This window comes from Mustela putorius, unplaced genomic scaffold, assembly GCF_011764305.1.
Source record: "Mustela putorius furo isolate JIRA1106 unplaced genomic scaffold, ASM1176430v1.1 tig00003853_pilon_pilon_pilon, whole genome shotgun sequence".
NCBI classification, from domain to species: Eukaryota; Metazoa; Chordata; class Mammalia; order Carnivora; family Mustelidae; genus Mustela; species Mustela putorius.
This window is the reverse complement of record NW_025422005.1, coordinates 34,668,715-34,690,971: the sequence shown is the minus strand read 5'-3', so window position 1 is coordinate 34,690,971 and position 22,257 is coordinate 34,668,715. Positions and strand designations below refer to the sequence as shown.

Sequence of the window (22,257 nt, the reverse complement as noted above, 5' to 3'; positions counted from 1 at the left end):
CCAAACGTGTTGCTCATCAGATCCTTTCCCAACCAGCAAGCCAAATGCCTTCTTGTCAGTGTTGCCACAGAATCTTTTAATGTGCCTTGAGCAGACCATAACTGACAGAGCACCATCTCCTTGTTGCTGCTAGCTCCTGGCCCCAAGAGAGGACCTGGGACCTAGGAAGCACCGAACAAGGCAGGGGCTGAGGCTTTACCACGTGCCTGAAACCGCAGGTCTGGATCTGGGCTCCTTAGGAAGAGTATGGAATCTGCACTACGGAGAGTGGCAGAAGTGTCTGTCCTTAGTCCGAGAAGGTGCAGACGTGTCCCAGGCCCTTCTCAACACACCACTCAACAGATTAGTTTTTTCCCCTCTTTATTGTTAGACACAATGTATAAACACGTAAAACAGGAAACAGCAGGGATCCTCTTGGACCTCAAACACCATCAAGGAAGGAAGAGATCCCAGAGACTTTTTTTAAAGTACAAGACATAGTGCCTGAACCAAAGGCATGGAAGGCAGGCCAGAGCCAGCAGAGAGCTGGACTAAAGGCTCCTTCCCTTTCCTCAGACCCAGGATAACCCCACAGAGCCCCTCACCGGTAGCCAGTCCACACAGGCCAGAAGGCCACCCAAGGGAAAACTCTATACCAGAAAGTCTTCTGCTCCTGGAAAGAAGGGCAACACCCTTCCCATCCTTGCTCCCTTGAGGGCTACAACTGAGGAGAGGGGAAGCAGTGTCCCATGTCACTCTGACCCCCTCCCCAGCTGCCCCCATATTTGGCATTTACCAAAGCCTGTCCCAGTTCAGACCCTGACAAGACCTGCCTTGTGCCCAAAGTTTGCTGGGGAGGGATGGAGAGTGGAAGAGGCTGGGTGTGAAACCAAGCAGATCTTTTATTTGCAGTCGTCACTGGGGCCGTTTCTTGTTGCTTATTTGTTTGCTGGCCTGCTCTTCCAGCTGCATGGCCAAGCGCAAGGCCTTGATGACATCTGGAAGGAAGGGGTGGTGGTGCACTGCCGGTCAGGGGGGGTCACAGAGGCCCCTTTCCCTCAGGGCCGACGCCCCACCCTCCAGTCACACCCACCTTGCAGCGCTGAGAAGTGCTTGGCTTGTTGGACCAGGGCAGACTCTGCCTTGTTCACGAAGGTCTCCAGGTCATAGTCTGGCTGCTCGGTCATCTCAGAGAGCTCAAGCCAGCCTGGCCCTTGCTGCAGTGACATGGGGGAAGCGCGTCAGTGCAAAAATGGTCAAACCAACCTAGCAAATCCTTCCTGTGCCCCCCACTACCTACAATGCAGACGACGTGTGCGAGATGCCGGTTCCTTCAGCCACAGCCCGCCCTCTGCCTGCTGACCTCCTCCGGCAGAAATCCTCAGCTTGAATCCATCCTCTTTCCTGCCTCCAACTTGTCCCTCTCCCCAGGTCAAATAAATGTCACAATCTGTCTTGACACCACATCAGAAACGGGAGCAGCAACTTTATTCTTTCACCCTGTTTGTGCCCGGATCCTACCAATTTTGCCCCTTAAATGGTACTTGAGTCTCATGTCCTCACTCCAGTCCTAAAGTGGCCACGGCCGCCCTCCATCTGGGCACCAACACCTCTCTTGAACTCTTTTAAAAACAATCTCCTAACTGCTTTTAGCTCCAAAATGCCTCTACTCATGCTCTCCCACGTTCCCCAACCAGGCTCCACACTGACCTAAAGCTCTGATGAGACCGTGTCCTTCGATCCAACCACACTCCGCTTTATTCCCTTCTAAGGCATCCACTGCCCTCATGGCCAAGTCCAGGCCTTGGGAGTGAACCATAGGTCCTCCAGCATCAGGTCCCCGCTGACCTGGCCACGGCCTTAAGCTCCGTCATCTGCTCACTCCTTTTGCTTTGACCAGAGTGAGCCTCTCATTCTTCCTGAAAGTACCAAGGCCTTTGACACATTTGTACCCCTGAGCACTCCGGGGAGGGAGGACAGGCTTAAGCGCTTGCTCTTCACGTCCCCTCCTCAGTTCTAAGTGGCCCAAGCTCCTTTCCGTGCTGCCCCGAGTGCCCCACTGGCAGTGCACCCTCGGCCCCCCTCTGCTCTCCCACAGCAGGGGTCACAGCAGCACCAGCATCTACCGCCTCTTACATGCGAACTATATGCTGGGCGCTGCTTTAGAAGCAGATCACTTAACCCTCAGGCGCAACCACCCTGTCTTGCCCACTTTAGAGATGAAAGAACCGAGGCCTAGTGATGATAAATGACTTTCTTTTAAATAAGGAAATGACTTTCCTTTAAATAAGGAAATCAGCTTATAAATAGGAGAATCAGGATTGATCTAGTCTTATTTTGCAGTATGCTATCCATACCTCGAGTTTTTGGTCTTTGGTTTCAGCACAGTGGTTAACATATAGAAAGCACTCACCAAACACTCTGAATAAACAAGCCAAGGTCTCTGCATATAAATCTCCCTCCAAAGCCTCAGTCAGGAGCACAGAGGAGAGACACTAGCTCTGGCTAGGAGGGTGGAGGAGAAAGGCTGTGTGGGCCAGGCTGGAGAAGGGGTATGCTAATTAGTTGTTCTAGAACATCTAAATGAATAGGTGGAGAATGAAGGAATGCTAAGTAGAGGCCTGCCTCTTGCCATCCCTATCTGAAGACCTGTGGGAGCAAAGCCCAGGTCATGTTCAAAGAACAGTGCTGAGCACCACTTGAGGGCCTCTGCTAGGATACATATCCAATCCCTCCCTAGTCAGGGCCAGCTCCTCACCTGTATAATCTCCTTGAGTTCCTCCATGGCCCTTTCCTCCAACTCCCTGATCTGAGACATGGCTTCGTTAAAGCTGGACATATGGGAAGATAGTTCCTCCTCTTCCTTGGAGAACTGCAGGGGCCCAAAGGAGAGGTACAAACTGTATGGCCTAGTTCCAGTCTCAGCAGGCCACACTTGTTCTGCCTGGCCCTACCCCACACCTTACATTGCCTGGGATCAGGGACCCATGAGAGCTGGCTTCCATCTCTTCTGTTTCCATTTGAGTTGGCTGCTCCCCACTGGACCCACTGTGCGGGCTCAGCTCCTTGACCCTGAGGAAACAAGACGGTCTCAGAGCCCACAGGAGCCTCCTTGGCACTCACGAGACTGCAGCACCACTCAGACCATGAGGCTCAAAGGGAGAAGCAGCTTTGGCTTTGGCCTAGAGGACCCATGCTGGCTCCCAACCAAGGCCTGAAGGGGACTGGGGCACACCATCTAGCATCATGTCTGAACTCCCAAGTCTCAGCTTCACTGAGTCACAGAAGAATATCCTGAGGCACCGAGACTCCAGAGCTTCTTCCCTCTTCTCTCCTCCCTCCTGCAACCCTCTCCCCATCCCACTGGCCATGGGTACGAGTACCTGTCTGCATATCTTAGTGTGTTTAAAGTGTATTCACAGGAGCTTATGCCTGGTGAGATCATGGCAATCTGCAAAAGGGGGAAACAGACAATTAAGTTCAACCCTTAACAAGATCACAAGGGGACCAGACCACCTGCTGCTGGAGACTGCCAGGAACTGTCTGTGTAAGCTCCTGACTCCCACAGAGTATTGGAGCACGGAGCTAATTAAGCACCTGCTCTGTGGCAGGCAACTTGCCCCATGGCCACTGAAAATTAAGGCACCTTGGAAATTGGATATCTGCTTTAAAGGTATATCTGGTTACCGTCCCCCCCAACCCATTGCTATATCACTTTATTGACCCACTCTCCAAGGTCACATCTTAAGGAGCAGTGGCTCCTGCTGGAACCTTCTATTCACCCAGGCTCAAGAATGATGGGTTAGAGCTTAGTCTGAAATTCCCGCCTTCCCTAGTAGGCCAGAAAGAGATTCCGTGAAGGGGAAGGAGGCAGATCCTAGCTGGCAAGCCTTGTAGATATAATAAGGAAGGGGACAAAAATAATTTACAGCAACAGTCCTTTCCTATTTCTGAAGCTGGGAGCCATAGAGGAGACAAGAATTTCCCTCTCCTGATTCCCACAGCCCTTTTTCTGAGTTGTGAGGCCCCACTTCATGGGGTAAGGGAGCACTGACCATCCCCAAACCAAAAGCTTCCCAGACATACAGTAAAGAGAGCAGATCCTTTCCTTCTCTTTTGAACAGGCAAAGAGGAAATTGGTACTAAAAGGCCATGGCAGGGTGGCAGGGGGAGGTTAAGTTTAGGAGGCAGTGCGGCTGGGCTGCAGTCGCTTGAGCGTCCGATCCTTGATATGGGCTCAGGTCATGATCTCAGGTGCTGGGATTGAGCCCCACACTGGGCTCTGCACTTGGTGAGGAGTCTTTGCAAGGATTCTTTGCAAGGATTCTCTCTCTCTCGTTGTGCCCCTCCCCCTACTTGTGCAAACATGCATGTTCTCTAATAAATAAATAAACCTTTAAAATAAATAAGTGGGGGATGCCTGGGTGGCTTAGTCATTAAGCATTTGCCTTCGGCTCAGGTCATAATCCCGGGGTCTGGGGATTGAGCCCTGCATTGGGCTCCCTGCTCAGCAGGAAGCCTGCTTCTCCTTCTCCCACTCCCCCAGCTTGTGTTCCCTCTCTCGCTGTGTCTCTGTCAAATAAATAAATAAAATAAAATCTTTTAAAAAAATAAAATGAAATGAAACAAAGAAGTGCCTAAATAAAAGGCAGCAGGGTTTGCCCACTCAAGATGAAACCTGGAAACCCAGGTGGCCAGGAGTACCAAGCCCGCCCAGAAACAGGACTCAGGGTCTTCCCACGCCATCTCCAGAGCGACGCTACTCACCATGCAGGTCCTCGAGTTCTCCCCGATAAAGGAGTCCCTCAGCACCTGGGTCAGCTTGCTCTCTCGAAACGGGGTATGAGCCTTGTTCTGTCCCAGGGCCCTGATGCACTCCTGTGGGGCGGCAGGGGGCACTGGGGTCCCTTCCTTCCCTTTGAACCACCCACTCCCTTGCTCCCCCCGCAGGAGCCCCCCAGGCTGGCCGCCTGCGCCTCCACCTTCAGAGCCAGGAGGCTCTTGTTGATCTCTGCACCCTCCATGCGGGTCTGCCGGTCAGCGCTGGAAGTGTCCGCACCTCTCTCGTTCCCTGCCAGATCCACCAAAGAAAACTTGCCATGTACTCTCCCTTTGGCTCGAAGAAGAATCTGGAAGCAGGCATGGGAGCGGGAAGAGTTGGAGTTGGCAAACGTCTGCCCAGAGGTCCTGTGTCAAAAGAGAATGAAGAAAGGCTATGAGCCTCTGAAAGTTCCTGGCTGCTGTGACTCCCCAGAGTTCAAGGCACCCCACTTCACTGCACTAAGTTCTCAGTACAAGGGGCACAGGTCAGGACTCCGAGCAGTCCTGTGTCTTCTTGTCCCAGACTTCCGTTTTGTCCTCTGTGGGCAGCAGCTCTCCCTCCAGCTCCAAACCTAACAAGTTTTCCTGGCAGTGAAAGTACTGGATTCTATGCTACGGCCTTAGCAAAACGGCCCAGCTGCACGTGGGGAAGAAGTGGCCTGTGTGGCAGGGCATGGGGGGAGGAAGAGGGGTTGTCACCAACCACTTGTCAAAGCTTGAGGGTCCTGAGGAGGGCAGCCCCCTTCCTGGGCGTCCATAAGCCACCCAGCGCTCCACTGCACCATGCCCTCCACTGCACCATGCCCGGAGGCAGAGCACTTCCCTAACTCTGCAGAGGAGCGATGACACCATCACTTCTAGCCACAACTGACCCAGAGCACCTATCTCCCACCACAGAGGGAGAGAAGAGCAAGGAAAAGCCTAGAGAAGTCAGGAAGCATGCTTTGGGGTAAGAGCCTGGAAATAAAGTCTGCCTTGGTCGGGGGGCACCTGAGTGGCTTAGTTGGTTAGGCGCCCGCCTTCAGTTCAAGTCATGATCCTGGGGTCCTGGGATCAAGCCCCTCATTGGGATCCTGCTTAGCAGGGATCCTGCTTCTCCCTCTCTCTCTGGCATTCCTCCTGCTTGTACTCTCTTGTCAAATAAAAAAATAAATAAAAACTTTAAAAAAAAAGTCTGCTTTAGTTATATCTATGACTCTCTGACTCGCTCCTGATGAGCCTCTGGCCCTGGGTCCTCTGCCCTATTGAAAGTCCTCAAGACAGGGGCCCTCACAGCCCTCAGCAAGCTGCAGAGGGCAGCACTCTGCAGAAATAGCAGTAGGCTCGGAGCGAGGGTCTGTCACTTGAGCCAGGGACTGGGGGCCCCTTTCCGTCACCATAATTCTTTTTTCTTTTTTAAAGATTTTATTTATTTATTTGACAGAGAGAGATCACAGGTAGACAGAGAGATAGGCAGAGAGAGAGAAGAGAGGAAAGCAGGCTCCCCACTGAGCAGAGAGGCTGATGCGGGACTCGATCCCAGGACCCTGAGATCATGACCTGAACCGAAGGCAGTGGCTTAACCCACTGAGCCACCCAGGTGCCCTCCATCACCATAATTCTGACCTGCAGGCACTGCCCATGTCGATCATCTTGATGACATCATCGGCACAGCTAACCAGGCGCTCCTGCAGCCCAACCACCTGCACCTGCTGCTTGCCGTCCTCCAGCACACGCAGCTTGGCTTTCTTGTTGAGCAGGTCGAACAGCTGTGCGGGGCAGGGGAACACACAGGGCAATAAGGCTAAGGCCGTCATGGCCTGGGCACCCCACCAAACAGCTCATCCTTCAGGGCCTGTCCGGGCTGAGATAAGGGCTGATAGCAGGGAAGGCAGAGAGGTTAAGCTGAGTGGAGGGCAGTATCTGAGTCGGGCAGCCCAGTGTGCTAGGACTCTGCTACTTTGCCAGCTATGGGAGCCTGGACCCGTCTGTGCCTAACGGTTCCAGCCTTATTCCTCATCTGCAGAATAGACCATAATGCTTCCTCAGAGGTTATGCTACAGTGATCGAATGAGTTGAGACATGTGCTTAGCACACAATACCATATCAGTAATCCACATTAGCTATAATTATTATTATTAGCATGGAAATCCTGCTCTGAGGAAGGCAGCTCTATATAAGCACGGACGGTAGAGATAGAGGGTACAGAGCATAAGGGGCGGAGGGGACAGTAAAAGAGATGAACAGAGAACAAACGTACACGATCAGGCGAAGGCTAGAACGGTCACAAAGGAGGTGGGTCAAGGGAAGACAGGGCATACACAAGGCAAACCTCCCCCTCAAGATGGAGCCCTGAGGAGCGTTCCTGACCTACTTGCTGAGCCTGGGCCCCATCTCCCCATCACACACATCAGGGCAGCGGAGCCCATCAAAGCCTTGATGGCCCACAGATTGTTTGGTTTCTACCATTTTTAGCCAATCTCATGGAATAGATATTTCAGGGGCCCCGACAGTATAAATAGGGGCTCCTTGCCGGCTAGCTACCTTCCCATTATAGATCTCGAAGAATGTCACATAGACTTCCAGGCCCAGGTTCCGGTAGCGGGGCTGATTCTTCAGGAGGAAGACATCGCGGGCTGCGGGAGACAGCTGGGTAAGCAAGCAGCCTGGTTTCGTGTGCCCGACCTCAGTGTGGCAGAACACATACTTACAGGCCATGGCGTAGATCCCTTTGGATGCATTCTGGGCTTTCCCAGAAAGGTCTCCGCCCATGGTCTGCAAGGGAAGGGGTGAGAGACTGTGGTGAAGGGCCTTGGGCCTAGGACTGAGCACTACAGGCTGCATCACTGCAGCGCGCCCCCGCACAGAAGCTGAGAAGCTGCACCGGCCAAGGTATCCAGCACAAGAGTGTCTGGTGCCGGGGCATTGGCACCAGCAGCACTTTCTGAAGGAAACTTCCCTTTCAGGGACCCACCGTGACACCATGGGCAGGAGTGCTCCCTGCTAGACCTGAAAACTTACATGTGTCTTGCCACTTCCCGTCTGGCCATATGCAAAACAGGTTGCTTTTCCCCCTTCAAAGATGGTCTGAACCAGTGGCCTTGCTGTGAACCTAGGAGAAAGGATAGGGGAGAATATTTATCTCTCCCTAAAATGTGCTTCGTAGAATGTGGCCCTATTGCTCCTTCACTGCAGATCTTCTGGGGTCTTCAATTCCTCCTTCCAAGTACTTGCACTCCTCTCCTGCAAAGTGGTTCCACTGGACCCCACCCTCCACTTATAAACTGAAATTCTTCCAGTCAGCTGGGGAGGGCTGCTGGGCTGACCTGCCAAGAAGATGGTGGCCTTCACTGACCAAGCCACCAGCCCTCCCTCTGACCCTGAAGACCCAAAGTGAAACCCTGAGCTTAGCAGCTGACTGCTAGCATAAGAAACACTACAAAGATTAGAGGAAACCCTCTAAAGTAGGAGCTTAAAATATTTTACACTTTGTGAGCCACATAGGTCTCTCACTTTTTTTAAAAGACTGTTTAAAAATTTCATTTAAAATTTCATTTTAAAAAATATTTTATTTATTTATTTGGCAGACAGAGATTACAATCAGGCAGAGAGAGAGGAAGGGAAGCAGGCTCCCCGCTGAGCAGGGAGCCCGACATGGGGCTTGATCCCAGGAGCCTGGAATCAAGACCAGAGCTGAAGGCAGAGGCCTTAACCCACTGAGCCACCCAGGCACCCCTAGATTTTATTTTATTTTATTTTATTTTTTAGGGTTTTTTTTTCTTTTTAAAGATTTTATTTATTATATTGACAGATCAGAAGCAGGCAGAGAGAGAGGGAGGAAGCAGGCTCCCCGCCGAGCAGAGAGCCCAATGCAGGGTTCGATCCCAGGACCCCAAGACCATGACCCTAGCTGAAGGCAGAGGCGTAACCCACTGAGCCACCCAGGCGCGCCCCTAGATTTTATTTTTAATTGATCTCTATACCCAATGGGGGCTTGAATTCACAACCCTGAGATCCAGAGTTACATGCTCCACTGACTGAGCCAGACAGGTGTCCTGCTGTCACATTTAAAAAAAAAAGAAAAAAAGAAATCCTTTAAAAACATAGAAACCATTCATTCTTAGTTAGAGAGCCCTTTTTATAAAAAGGGACTGTGAGCCAAATTTGGTCCACGGGCTGTAGTTTGTTATCTTCTGGTCTGGAGCAGTCCTGACAATAGAACTTTGTGCGAGAGCGCCCGAGTGGCTCAGTTAGACATTTGACTCTCGGTTTCAGTTCAGATCATGATCTCAGGATCAGGAGATGGAGGCTGAGTTGGGCTCTGAGCTTGGTAGGGAGTCTGCTTGAAAGATTCTCTCCCTTTGCCCGTGTGTGTGCGCTCTTTCACTCTCCCTAAATATCTAAATCTTAAAAAAAAAAAAAAAATGAAAGAACTTTCTGTGGTGACAGAAATGCTCTCTACTGTGCTAGTAGCAGCCCTAGCCCCATGTGGCTAGAACGCACTTAAAATGCGGCTAATGTGACTCAAGAATTGAATTCTGGGACACCTGGCTGGCTCAGTTGGTAGAGCATGCAACCTGATCTCAGGGTCATGTGTTTAAGCAAAAAAAAAAAAAAAGAGAGAGAGAGAGAGAACCAAATTCTTAATCTTATTTTTTACTGAAATAGCTACAGGATGCTGGGGCACCTGGGTGGCTCAGTGGGTTAAGCCTCTGCCTTGGCTCAGGTCATGATCTCGGGGTCCTGAGATTGAGCCCCGAGTTGGGCTCTCTGTTCAGTGGGGAGCCTGCTTCCCCCTCTCTCTGCCTGCCTCTCTCTCTGCCTACTTGTGGTCTCTGTCAAATAAATAAATAAAATCTTTTTAAAAATAAATAAATAGCTACATGATGGAGTGCCTGGTGGGCTCAGTCAATGGAGGGTGTGACTCTTGATCTTGGGGTTGTGAGTTTGAGCCCCACCTTGGGTGTAGAGACTACTTAAAAATCTAAAAATAAAACTAAAAACTAAAAACCACGTAAGGCTTGTGAGTGCTGTATTAGACAAAGCAGACTCTGACTCAGAGTCAGAGCCAGCTCTGTGATGGCTGACCCAAGGAAAATATGAGGCCAGGAAGGGCCTCAGAGTCCCGTGGCTTGAGTAGTTTTACCACAATATCCCGCATGGAAAAGAGGAAGGCTGGGAAAAGGGGGGAGCAAAGGGGCAAGAGACTAACCTGTAGACAACTTCATTTGAAACTGTTTCATCAAATGCAAAGTCAAAGCAGAAGGCTTGGTTCTCCAGATACTTTGTTAAGTCTACTTTTAACTTGGGCTCGTGGACCAAGAGGAGACACTTGCTGGGAATGGAAATCACATCAATTTCTTTCTTGGCCAGTTCTGCAGAAGGAGAGTATTTCAGAGGATGATTCCTGGACACGGAGGATGTCAGACCAGAGCCTCCTTCAGACCGAGCTGGCTTACCTTGTTTATTCAGCGGCCGTTTCCTCACACAGACACAGATCCTGTGCTCTTCGATCTTCAAGAGGATGAGAGAAGACAACCACCCAGTGAAAGGTCAGAGCAATACTGAAAGAACCCTTCCTCTTCCAATCCAGTGTCAGGCTCACTCTGGGGCCAAGACCCGACACCAGGACCCTTGCACCTCCGCTGTTACTCAGAGCACAGCAGGCAGCACTGAATTTCCTCCCCAGTTTTCTCACGCTGCTGCCTACGGGGTGCAGGTCTACTTCCATGATTCTCAGTAAGGATCTAGCCAACCTATGCAAGTGAGGGTGACAGTTTTGGAGATCAGACTCTCCCATCCAGCCTTAGTAGCTCCAGTCCAGCAAAGGGTACTGAAAATACCTCAAGGGCCAGTGCAGATTCCTGCTAAAGAGGAAATTTGTCTTTCGTTTGTACACTTACTCAGGAAGGAGGGGTAGAAGCCCTTAGGGTTTACTTACAGGATCTGTCACAGTAAGTGGATGGCATTCCAAAGTAGTCCGAAATTCTTTGATCATCCGGGCAAATTCCCAGTTTGGAAAGCTGTTGTCATACTCCTGTTTGGGACAAGGGCAAAAAAGGATGGACTGTAGACCTGCTGCCATGTAAGGGCTCTCAGAGCTCAGCTCTTCACATGCATGCGGCCCTCCAGTAGACAAAGCCCCCCAGTCTTACTTCCTCCCACCCTGGCTCTAGGTTGAGAACTTAGGAACAAATCCCTGAGGACGGAGGTTGGCAGGGAGGTGCCTATGCATGCACCAAACCAATCTAGGAACTAGGGCCAGCGCCACTGTGGCCTTTTTAGGAGACCAGCAGGTTGAGTTTCCCAAGAGCCACGAACCCAATTGAGGGGAAGTGCTCCAAACTGGAACTCCTTTGCAGCACTGCCCCCCGCTGCCATACATGCAGCTGGGGCCAGGGGAGCAGGAAAGCAGGCAACTCTGCCCTGCAGGTCCCTGTGATGGCACATATCAATCAGCAGGACATATTTCTTGCCCGAAGTCTTCAGAAAAATATCTGACTTATTTGTACTCTGAGTCCAAATGAGAAAGCAGTTAAATTTCCTAGATTTCAGAACTGGAGCTTCAGAAATGCTGGAGCCCGACTGTATCTCCATTGCTGGTAAAGGTGCAGTTAAGGACATATGTCCAAAAACCCTTGACCTAAGAAAAGTACCTGTGCTCGCTTTATTCTCATTTCGGAGTTCTGGGCCCTCTTCTCTTCCCGCTTGTTCTTCATTTTCTCCATTTCCTTCACAATACATGATTTCCTCCGAACTGTGGGAGGAGGGGGAAGGAAGCCCACTATTACCTGTCTAAGCCAGCCAGCCTACTCTTCAGCTGCTGTCCTGAGTCCTGGGGCTTTCCCAGGACTAGGCCTTCCCCAGACCCTTGCTTTTAAATGACCATATGCAAGGAGAGGCAGCAACAGATGAGACTGTTGGGAGGGTCAACCCTGCAAAGTAAAGACTTGCACAAGCATTCTAGGCCTAACCCAAGCTCTCTCCATGCCTCTGTGGCATTTTCTAAACAATCAGAAGAGGAGATGCCATCCCTGATTGGTCTGATGGTCATTCTGGGTTATCCTTCAGGTGTTGGCCAAGACTTGAGCTGTGACAACATCTCGACTACATCAGAGGGCTCCTGTCAGCTAGTGGGAACAGGGTCACTTCTAGTGAAAGACTGATGCCACAGCCACAGGAAAACATGCTTCCATGCGACAAACATGGTTTGAATTCAGGTGCCAAAGCAGGCTAGGTTTGGGACAGGACGGAACAAAGCAGATAGCTCAGTGTATCTACCTGAGTTCACAGGGTTTGTAGAAGAGGTGCCTCGGATGGAATGGACCTGCTCTTCCACCTCCTCGCTGACCATCGTCAATGGTATTTCAGCCACTGCAGGGCAGGAGGGCCTAGGGGGGCCAGCTGTGGGAGAAGGAGAGTCATTGGAGAAGCAGGTAGGCAAACCAGAGCTGTATTCCTCTGAGCCCCAGCAGGTCACAGGCCAGGATGAGTACAACACACTGCTGGCCCAGCAAGGGCTGGGGCCCACAGTGAGAGCAGAGCTGGGCTTTCCCTCCACCTCAGCCAGTACCTGCGCCCAGTCAGTCTCCCTGCAGCGGCTGGCTCCTGGCATCAAAATTCTTGGAGGGTGGGGCACCTGGCTGGTCATGCAGTAGACAGTGCAACTCTTAATCTCAGGGTTGTAAGTCTGAGCCCCGTGCTGGGTGTAGAGATTATGTAAAGATAAAATCTTTAAGGGGTGCCTAGGTGGCTGAGTCTCAGTCTGTTGAGTGTCCAACTCTTGACTTTGGCTCAGGTCATGGTCTCAGGGTGATGAGATCAAGATCAGGGAATCTGCTTGGGATTCTCTCTCCCTCTCCTTCTGCCCCTACCCCACCACTCTCTCTTTCTCATTCTCTAAAATAAACAAATAAATCTTTAAAAAAATAAACATAACCTTTAAATTGAAAAAATATATATGTCTTAAAGGATATGTAAATAGCTCAGTACGGACTTCACCACAAAGGGAAACTCTCTAAAGGCCTGAAGATTTCAGGCTTGACCCATGTGTGGGTTCTTAGGCCAGGGCTTTCTACTCACTTGGAAGAAAAGCTAGGACTTTCTGACTTCTCCAAAGCTTTGGAGCCTGGATGGCTAGCAGGAACAGACAGAAAAGCCAGGAGAAACAGGAACCTGAGTACACCTGGGTGGCTGTTGGTTAGTATCTGCCTTTGGCTCAGGTCATGATACAAGGGTCCTGGGATCGAGTCCTGCATCAGCTCCTTGTTCAGCCAGGAGCCTGCTTCTCCCTCTGCCTGTCTTTCTCTCTCTCTCTGCCAAATAAATAAAATCTTAAAAACAAACAAAAAACAAAAAACAAAACCAGGAACCTGAGTGACAACTGAACATAATAATTCAACCCAGAAAGGTACATCCCATGATAACTCATTACTTTCCATACCTGGTTGTGACTCTTTTATTCACCTTCATTTTATAAGAGCTCAATCTGATACATGTAAGATGTAATGATTATACATCTTACAAAATCTATACCTGCTTTATCTTAATAAAAGCTAACAACTAAAAATATTTTTAGTTTAGTTTCTTTTTAAGATTTTTATTTAGTTGACAGAGAGCACGAGCAGGGGCAGAGAATGACGGAGAGGGAGAAGCCGACGCCCCACTGAATAGGAGTCTAACATGGGGCTCAATCCAGGATGCTGGGATCATGACCTGAGCCAAAGGCAGACACTTAACCAACCAAGTCACCCAGGTGCCCTTAAAAATATTTTTAAAATTTCATTTATACAAAATCCAAAAAGGGAAAAAGCTAATTTATGCTATCAGAAGTCAAGATTATAGGTACCCTTAGGGGCTTAGGAACCGTCGGGAGCTTGACGGGGACTGTTGGGTTGCTAGTAACCCTCTGTTCGATCTGGATGTAGTTACATGAGTGTGTTCAGTTTGTGAACCATACACTCAAGGATATGTTTGCTTTTCTGTATATATATTATGTTTCAATTAAATTAAAACAGTAAAATTAAATGATTTCCTAATAAAGGATCAGTGGGGTGGGGGTAGAACAGAACTGAAGCCAGGGGAGTAAGGAATCTCAGGATATTCCAGGACAGGGATAGGACAATGTGTGAGGAGCTGTTCCAGAGCCTCAAACAGGGAAAACAGATTCATCACTCACTCGGAACTGAAAAGTGCTTGCGGGAATTTGAGGACGCTGGTAGCTCTACCTCCATATCATTCTCCTGAGTGGTGATGCGAACCTCTGAGACAGTAGACATTCGAGCGGAGCGGCTGCGGAGACCTGGAGACCCAAGGGCAGTGGCCAGTCAGTGCAGCACGATCAGGAGGGCCAATGGGGGCCACTAGGGGGCAACCCTCCAAGATTCTGCACAGGGTCCAGACCCCTAGGAAAGGAGCCCACCAACTTCCCATTCCTTCCACCAGAGGAAAAGGAAAAATTAGAAAGGCCAAGTACTAGTGACCCCAAAACTAATCTGCTCATTCTGCCCATCTGAGAGCTCCCAAGAGCAAGGATATCTCTGACAAGAGCATCTGTCTTGAGTAGATGGGGGGACCTACAGCCAATCTGAAATCCTTTCTGAAGATGCAGAGCTAACCTCAGAAAAAAAAGCATTATTAAACCTTAACCATCTTACCCTACCACGGTACAACCTTCCCATATTTTAAAACAACACTGTAAGGTAAGTATCAGTATTCCCATCTGATGGGGATGGGGCACAATAGCTCGGAGAAATTAAGCGATTTGCCCATAGTCACACTCAATTAGTAAAGGTTGGAGCCAGGATGTGAACCCAAGACTTTTAAGATTCCAAACCCTGGGCTTTTCCCACTGCTCCAGGATGCTTTACAGAGCCGGGCCCGGCCACATCATCAGATCACTACATCATCAGGGTCAGCTACACTGATTTTCTGGAATCTTAAAATAATGCTTAACTGAGAAAAAATGGAGTTGTATTTGAATTCTTGTTAATTTCTACCCATTTATATAATTTGCCTCCATAAGAGAGAAACAATTTATCACCTACGAAGTCAAGTCAGAAACTTGGAAATAGAATACGTGGTATAACCTGTGCAAACATTAACTTGGATGGAATTTGAGACTCCTAAGTCTAGGCTGATCTGATGGCTCTGTATCAACCATTTCTTTCATTAAGAGCATAAATTGCCATCATTTTCCTATTTCCCAAAAGATTTGTTGTCATCTCGTGCTTCATTTCTACTGCTGAACAGCATGCACCCGTATCAGTATCTGTTTTCCATTGACAGGGGCTGGGCAATGTCCTCTGAGCACAGGCATATGCAGTGCAACCATTCCCATTTCTCTCGCAGGTGCCCAGGGTAAGCTAGCAAGAGGGCCAGCGGCCTACCGCTCAGGCCCAGCCCAAGCTTGCAACTGCACCACCTTCCACTTGGGCTCCCCCTAACCTGAAGCTCCAGGCAAGTAGTTTCTGGGCCCCTGCAGTAGGTGGACCCTGTCGGGCAGGGATCGCCCCTGGCTGGGACAGGCTGTGAGGGATAGCTGGCTCTGAGTCATGAGTGGGATTTCTTGGGCAGTTTGTACCTACAGCCACCGCACCCCCTACAGCTACAGACTATTACGGTCAAGTTGGTTTAAGTGGACTACTTCTGCAGAGCAAGCCCACCCTTCTCCTAGACTTCAAGGCAAAGCTCCTACTCGTCCCATCCTGCCTTAGCCACAGATCTCCACAGCAACATCGACTATTGCTAAACAGCCTGGACCTAGCTTTTCTCTCAGCCTGCTCCCCACCTCACTCCAAGGCACACTGTTCCTTTGAGGAAAGAAAACAGGCCCATGGGTGGCTGATTACTGCTCTGGATTCTACAGGAAAGGCTTTGAGGCCAACTGGCAAATTTCCCAAATGAATCAGGCCCTTGGAAGGTTGGCCTAAGGGCTGGATTCTATTTTTTTTTTTTTTAAAGCACTTTATTTAGGTATGATTGAAATACAAAAAGCAGATATTTATTCAACTCGATGTGTCTGGAGATAAACACCCATGGAACTATCATTATAATAATCGATGCCATAAACTAACCCATCACTTCCTAAGGTTTGTTCCTACTGTTTTGTAGTTTGTTTATTTTTGTTTCATTGTTAATATACGATCCACCCTCACAGTAAAATTTTAAGTACACAATATACTGTTGCTAATCACAGACCAGATTTTTTTACATAAGCTCTCCAGAACTTATTTCCTATCAGTGAAGTTTCTCATGAAACTTTGTACTCTTTGACGAAAATCTCCGTATTTCTCCCTCCCTATAGGTTGGATTCTTCCTAAGATGCTTGGAAGACAGCGCAGGACTCAGCCCACGTACAGTCAGTCACCTGCTAAAGTGGAGCAATGATTCTATGTCACCACTTCCTGTGCCCCAGCAACATTACTCCAGGCACAAACCCCATGACAGTAAGCCAAGAGAAATCCATTTACCTTCCTTCGGAGCAGGAATTTTGGAGTTGACTGATCTGCGTTTTTGTTTCTGAAAAACAGAACAGACCATCACAATACATGGCTCCTATCAACATTCAAGGACCTATCTTGGGTCTATGTGTCAAGCTGAAGTCCTAGGCAGTCCCAGAAAATCAGCAAAAGTCAACAAGCCAAGCAGATCACCTGGAGCACTGGTTCGGCCACATGACAAGCACCTACCTGGACTGTTACATTCTCCTGCAGGGGCAGATTGTCCTTTGGGTGTAAGGGAAGAAGTTGTAAAAGCTCTGGGTTTATTGCGGCCACATCATCAAAATCAATCTGCAGAGAGCAAGTAAAAAGTTTTGGTGGAACAACATAGCTTCTTCAATCCAATCGCATCTCTGCAACCAAGGCTACCCCTAGATTCAGAATTTACCAATTTTATAAGTTCCACCAAGTACCAATAACTATAAACAAATAGTCGTTAGTCGTGGTTTACCATCTAGATGGATATTGGTTCCCGATTGCCAAGCCAATGGTAGATGTCGGTGATGAGAACGAGGTAAAGAGGAGGGTAGGCAGACAGGCAAATAGGCAGTCCACAGTAGATCTAGGCCACCTGGCTCCCCTACTGTTCTGCTGGGCAGCAGGGTCCTGCTGGGCACCGTCCCCTGAACACTTCTTGCTGACACGGAGGAGGAAACAAGTTCTAACTGCCTCGGAGATAGTAAAAATGGAGGGCCCTTCTGGATCTTACGGGCGGGGAAAAGTTCCCGAGAGCTGCTACCTAACCCTAAGTCTACCTACATTTTCTACTGGGCCCAGAAACTTCTTCCCCAGTCACAGCTTCCTGCTCATGCCTTCCCTACTTCATGCTCATGCCTTTAATGAGGTCACAATTCTAGGTTTACATCACTAGAGTCCTGCAACCCTCTAGGAACAACTCAAACTTCATCAGCATAATTCACAGCAGTTCACAACACAGTACCAATGTGGTTATCTGCATCTCGAAATGGTTCCGAGCTGAAGCATGTACTCCAGGATGCAAGTTTTACTTCCTACATATGCAACCTGTGTTTATTAACTAGCTTATTTAAACATTTTTTAGGCACGATTAAGGCACTAGGGGGGAAAGTATTCAAAGATGAATTAAGACAAACATTGCCCTTGTCTTCAGTTAGCTCATATTCTAATGGAGAAATCATGTGGACAGAGAGCTAGAAACTAGGGCAGCACAAGACAAGGATAGAATCACCAAATGCAAAAGCTAGCAAGTACTTCAGTAACCAAACTTTTGTCTCTGTTTCTTGGAAAGCTACAGACCCTTACACCTCTCCTGTTTCTGACACTTAAACCACAGAAAACAAACAACAGAGGAGACCAATGATCTAACCATAGTTCTGGCATTAAGCAACTCTCACACTGATGATTCAGAGTGAACACCTCAGTTAACATCTCAGGAAGAAGGAGTAAGAGTGACAGTCTGAAGGTAGCAAGGCACTAGGCACGGTCACAGTGTGGGGCCTGGACACATCTACCCATGGGGCCAGCATACTTTGCAAGAAGGGTGTATGGTATAAGGAAAAAGGATGACTGACGTCAGAACCTGAAAAGGCTTTGAATACCAAAGATGTTCAGACCTTATTCAAAGGCAGTATCTGAGCTGGAGTGAACCCCTGCAAGAGCTATATTTCTAAATAACAAAAAAAGGCTAACAAACGAAACCACAAGGAATTACTAATAGCTGGTTGAAAAGAATTTTAGGAACCTCTTGACTCAAGGGCAGATAGTGTAAAGTATTCAATCCTTTTATTTCTCAAATATACCACCTAAATATCTGCATACCTTCCAGAGGGGACTATGCTAGGCAAGTCTTTTTCATGTGTTACCACATTATGCTCCATGAAAGAAGGTCCAGGTCTGTCTTATTCACCTCAGTGTCCCATCTGGCATTTTGGAACCACTACAAAAGTGTCTGCTGAATAAATCCTGACAATAGCCTTCTGAGGTAGATATTATTATCAACCTCATTTTTTTGGTGAGGAAGGTGGATTTCTTTCTTTCTTTCTTTCTTTTTAAGATTTAGTTTATTTATTTGACAGAGCGAGAAAGATCAAAGTAGGCAGAGAGGCAGGCAGAGGGAGATGGGGAAGCAGGCTCCCCGATGAGCAGAGAGCTCAATGTGGGGCTTGATCCCAGGACTCTGGGATCATGACCTGAGCTGAAGGCAGAGGCTTACCCCACTGAGCCATGCAGGTGCCCCAGGAAACTGGATTTCTAAGAGCTGGAAACATGCATGAGAACACAAAATAGTAGGCAGAGGCAGACTAGAATCCAGGTTTTCATACTTCTAGCCCAGTGAACTTTTTATCACACCACAACGCCTCTAAAACATAAATGCCTTAGTCATACCTCTCCTCTTCTCAAAATCTTTCCAATTCTCCCCAGAGCCTACAGAAGAAAACCTTAAACATCTCAGTGCCAGAGATGAAGACCCTCTGGTCCCCTTTTACAACTGTTCAGCATCCCGAGCCTTCCACTGCCTGGATCAAGCTTCTTTACTAGTACCTATGAGGGCCATCGAACTGTTTCGGCTAAGCCTTCCCATCACACCCCCACCAGTCAAGCCCATCTTCAGTAAGTTACCACCTCTGAGATGCTCTAGCTCTATTCATCTTGCCATTTATCAACAAGGTGTCCTCTGTTATTTGGTGTTTCAGGAATATTTTGTCTCCTCAACCGGCTTATCAATTTGGCTCTCTAAACTGATGCCATAGGTAGTTTGCACTCAGAAGCTAGGGTACATAAGATTCTGTGCAGTTTGTCTTCTACAGACACACCAGAAACTGTTGATTGCTTCAATTTAGACCAGGCCTGACTAAATAAATTACGAACACATCCAAAGAGGACCATGTTTTAAGATTAGGGAGGACAAGGCAGCATCAGATACAAGGCTCTCACAAGTTCCATTTCCAAATAGATCTTTTTGTTTGTTTTTTTATTTTATGTAATCTATCTGTCCAACAAGGGGCTCAAACTCAGGACCCTGAGATCAAGAGTCGCATGCTCTACAGACTGAGCTAGCCAGGTGCCCCCTCACACAGATCTTTTAGGGAAGAAGGTGTTAAATGTGGTAGAGGCATTCTCATAGAACTTACCTCTTTGCCCTTTGTGGCATCTCCTTCTGTCCATTCCACTGAAACGCAGGATTTCTCCAAATTCACAGTCCTTATATTGGCACTGTGGATTATGCCTACGGTATGAAAGTCCAGTTTACATCTTTTTCACTTATAGAATCCCACAAAGACTCTAATGTGGAGTTGACCTGAGGGAAGGGACCGCTGTCTTTTTCTTTATTTTTCACACTAGAAGACAAATCTCCTGGCACCTCACGCATAGAATATCCCACTATGAGGTAGGCAGGGAACAGGACTTAAACTGTGCTGCAGGAGTAAGGATTCATCTCCACTCAAAAGAGAGAGTACAGGGGCGCCTGGGTGGCTCAGTGGGTTAAGGCCTCTGCCTTCGGCTTGGGTTGTGATCCGAGGGTCCTGGGATCGAGCCCCACATCGGGCTCTCTGCTGGACAGGGAGCCTGCTTCCCTTCCTCTCTCTCTCTGCCTGCCTCTCTGCCTACTTGTGATCTCTGTCTGTCAAATAAATAAAATATTAAAAAAAAAAGAGAGAGAGAGAGAGGGTACAGCAAGGTCAAAGTATATTTGGGCAGAGGAGTCACTCTAGTCCTTAAGTACTGTTCCTCAACATGCACTGAGACTTGAAGCTCTAGAGCCCTCGGGTTTCCTTACCTCACTCCCGATGGTTATATCTGACCATTCTAATGACAGGGTATTATTAGACCTGCCAGAGATGCGGTAGCTGCTTTACCAAAAAAAGAGGACAGAATTGCACGCTCCTCAAGAGCAAAGATCTTTTCTGTCTGATTAACCCTGAATCCCAGTGCCTGACATACTGCAAATGCAGAATATTTAGAGAGGAATGCAGTGGCCAGGAAGCCGAGGTCCCTACAAAAGCAAGGCAGTTTCAGAGGAGAACTCTGGAGGCGAAGTGAAACTAGCAATCCTAACTTCCCTAGAAGGACCACTGACTTGGAGGAGCCCCGCCCACTTCCGAGGACAGGCAGGGGATCCACCGCCAGGGGAAGCCCTGGACCCGGGTAGAAAAGACCGACTGCCGGTGCAGACACCCAGACCAGGTGGAGGCGGGGGAATTCCCAACAGTATCTCGGCCCTGCCGTTTGTGGGGGGAGCAGTAATTTCAGCCGTCTCACAGCCCAAGTGTCCTCCTGATCTCGCGACCCCGCCTCTCACCATTACTGCGTTGGATCTTGATGGTAAGACCGGGAAACAGGCGGGCCTGAAGGGACGAGTCCATGGGCAGTCGCCGGGAAGAGAAACACGAAATGCAAAAAAAAAAAAAAAAAACCCAAAAACAAACCCACAGCTCCGGTATCCCTGCCAAGTCTTAACGCTGCGCAAACCGCCGCAGTTTAAATCCCGCGCGCCGGCGTCTCTCACAACGTCATCACGCTGCCACTGGCCTCGCTTCCGCCAGACACGTCGCCCTCCACAGCCTATTGGGATATGTAGTCTCGGGTCGGTTTTCCGGCGCCTAGGACCGCCCACCCGCCAGCCACACCCCCACGCGCTGGGCCTAAGGGGAACTTGGGAAGGGTCTGTGACGGGAGATTTCCTGTTCCCTGCGTAAGGCGGAAAGCTCTGTGTGCAACTGGTTTCCCCCAAACTGAGAAACTCCAGTATGGTGTTTGAGACCGAGACCAGAGGGTCTTTCAGACAGGGGTTTAAATCGCGACTTCTTCAGCTGCTAGTTGAGAAACTGAACTCGTGCTTTCCTTTGCGCAATGAGGAACGTTCTTTTTCTTTTCTCTCTCTCTTTTTAAAAAATTTTATTTGACAGATAGAGAGAAAGCACTATCGGAGCGGGAGAGAAGTAGGCTCCCCGCTGAGCAGGAAGACCCACATGGGGCTTGATCCTAGGACCCTGGGATCATGACCTAAGCCGAAGGCAGGAGCCTGGATCGTGCTTTCACCCTCATGGAGTTATTGCGAAATTTAAATGAGGATCTATGTTTAAAGTGCCTGGAAGACACATTACCTGGGCATTTACTGTCTACCACGTGCTAGGCATGGTGCTGGGTGCTAAAAGATAATAATAGTGAACAAAACATAGTTGTGCCCTTCTTGACCTAACGTTTCTAATGTGAACAGGGACAAAACAAAGTAACAAGTAAATTACAAGCTGTGGGAAGTGCTCTGAAGGAAACTGAGATCTGAGAGAGGACATAATGGATGAGCCTCCTTTATTACTATTTTTTTAAGATTTTATTTATTTATTTGACACTGGGAACAAAAGCAGGGGGAGTAAGAGAGGGAAAAGCAGGCTTCTGCTGAGCCGGGAGCCCTATGTAGGACTCTGTCCCAGAACCCTGGGATCATGACTTGAGCCAAAGGCAGATGCTTAAGGACTGAGCCACCGAGGTGCCCAGAACTTACTTTAGATAAAGTGGCCAGGGAAGAAATCTTTGAAGTGATACCTAACCTGAGTCTAGAGAACAAGAAGGAACAAACTATGTCAAAGCGGAGGGCAGGAAGGTGGAGAGCATCCCAGACTAAGATCAGAGGATGGCGTGTGCAAAGGCCCTGAAGCAGGAAAGAACTTAAATCTTGTTTGAAGAACTGAAAGAAGCCCTTGAGGCTGGAAAGCAAGAGGAGGGGGGAGAGGGGTGAAAGCATGTAGCATCTTCTAGCCCATGGTAATAATTCTCTTAGTAAATGAGAAGTCTTTGAAGAATTTTACACAGAGGAGTGACAAGATCTGAGTAACATTTGATTTTATGTATGTCAGTCTTTCTGATATGTGGACAACTGTTTTGAAAAAGATAGGTTGGAAATGAGATCATTTAGTAGGCAAGAGTTATGTTGGCCTAGCCTGGGGAAGGGATAATGGAAATGTAGCTAAGAGAATGGCTTAAATTTTAGGAGACGGAA

The 22,257-nt window shown here is 48.7% G+C and overlaps 1 protein-coding gene across 2 annotated transcripts; it reads right to left on the bottom strand.

The window, feature by feature from the left end:
- Positions 1 to 343: 343 nt before the first annotated feature.
- Positions 344 to 20,771, bottom strand: KIF2C (kinesin family member 2C). 2 transcript variants are annotated; one of them, XM_045064415.1, is made up of 22 exons: positions 20,709 to 20,771; positions 20,560 to 20,633; positions 19,391 to 19,485; positions 16,470 to 16,571; positions 16,251 to 16,299; positions 13,958 to 14,080; positions 12,061 to 12,183; positions 11,436 to 11,536; positions 10,721 to 10,816; positions 10,239 to 10,293; positions 9,992 to 10,154; positions 7,801 to 7,891; positions 7,491 to 7,554; positions 7,324 to 7,415; positions 6,406 to 6,548; positions 4,962 to 5,166; positions 4,747 to 4,857; positions 3,363 to 3,430; positions 2,946 to 3,051; positions 2,738 to 2,851; positions 1,073 to 1,196; positions 344 to 977 (listed from the first exon to the last, which is right to left on the bottom strand). In XM_045064415.1, exons 2-22 carry the CDS (start codon positions 20,621 to 20,623, stop codon positions 895 to 897), a joined length of 2,172 nt encoding a protein of 723 aa, XP_044920350.1. In that variant the 5' UTR covers positions 20,624 to 20,633; positions 20,709 to 20,771; the 3' UTR covers positions 344 to 894. The 2 variants fall into 2 exon arrangements, with proteins under 2 accessions (XP_044920350.1, XP_004740541.1); XM_004740484.3 differs by lacking the exons at positions 19,391 to 19,485; positions 20,560 to 20,633; positions 20,709 to 20,771 and adding an exon at positions 16,732 to 17,100.
- Positions 20,772 to 22,257: the final 1,486 nt, after the last annotated feature.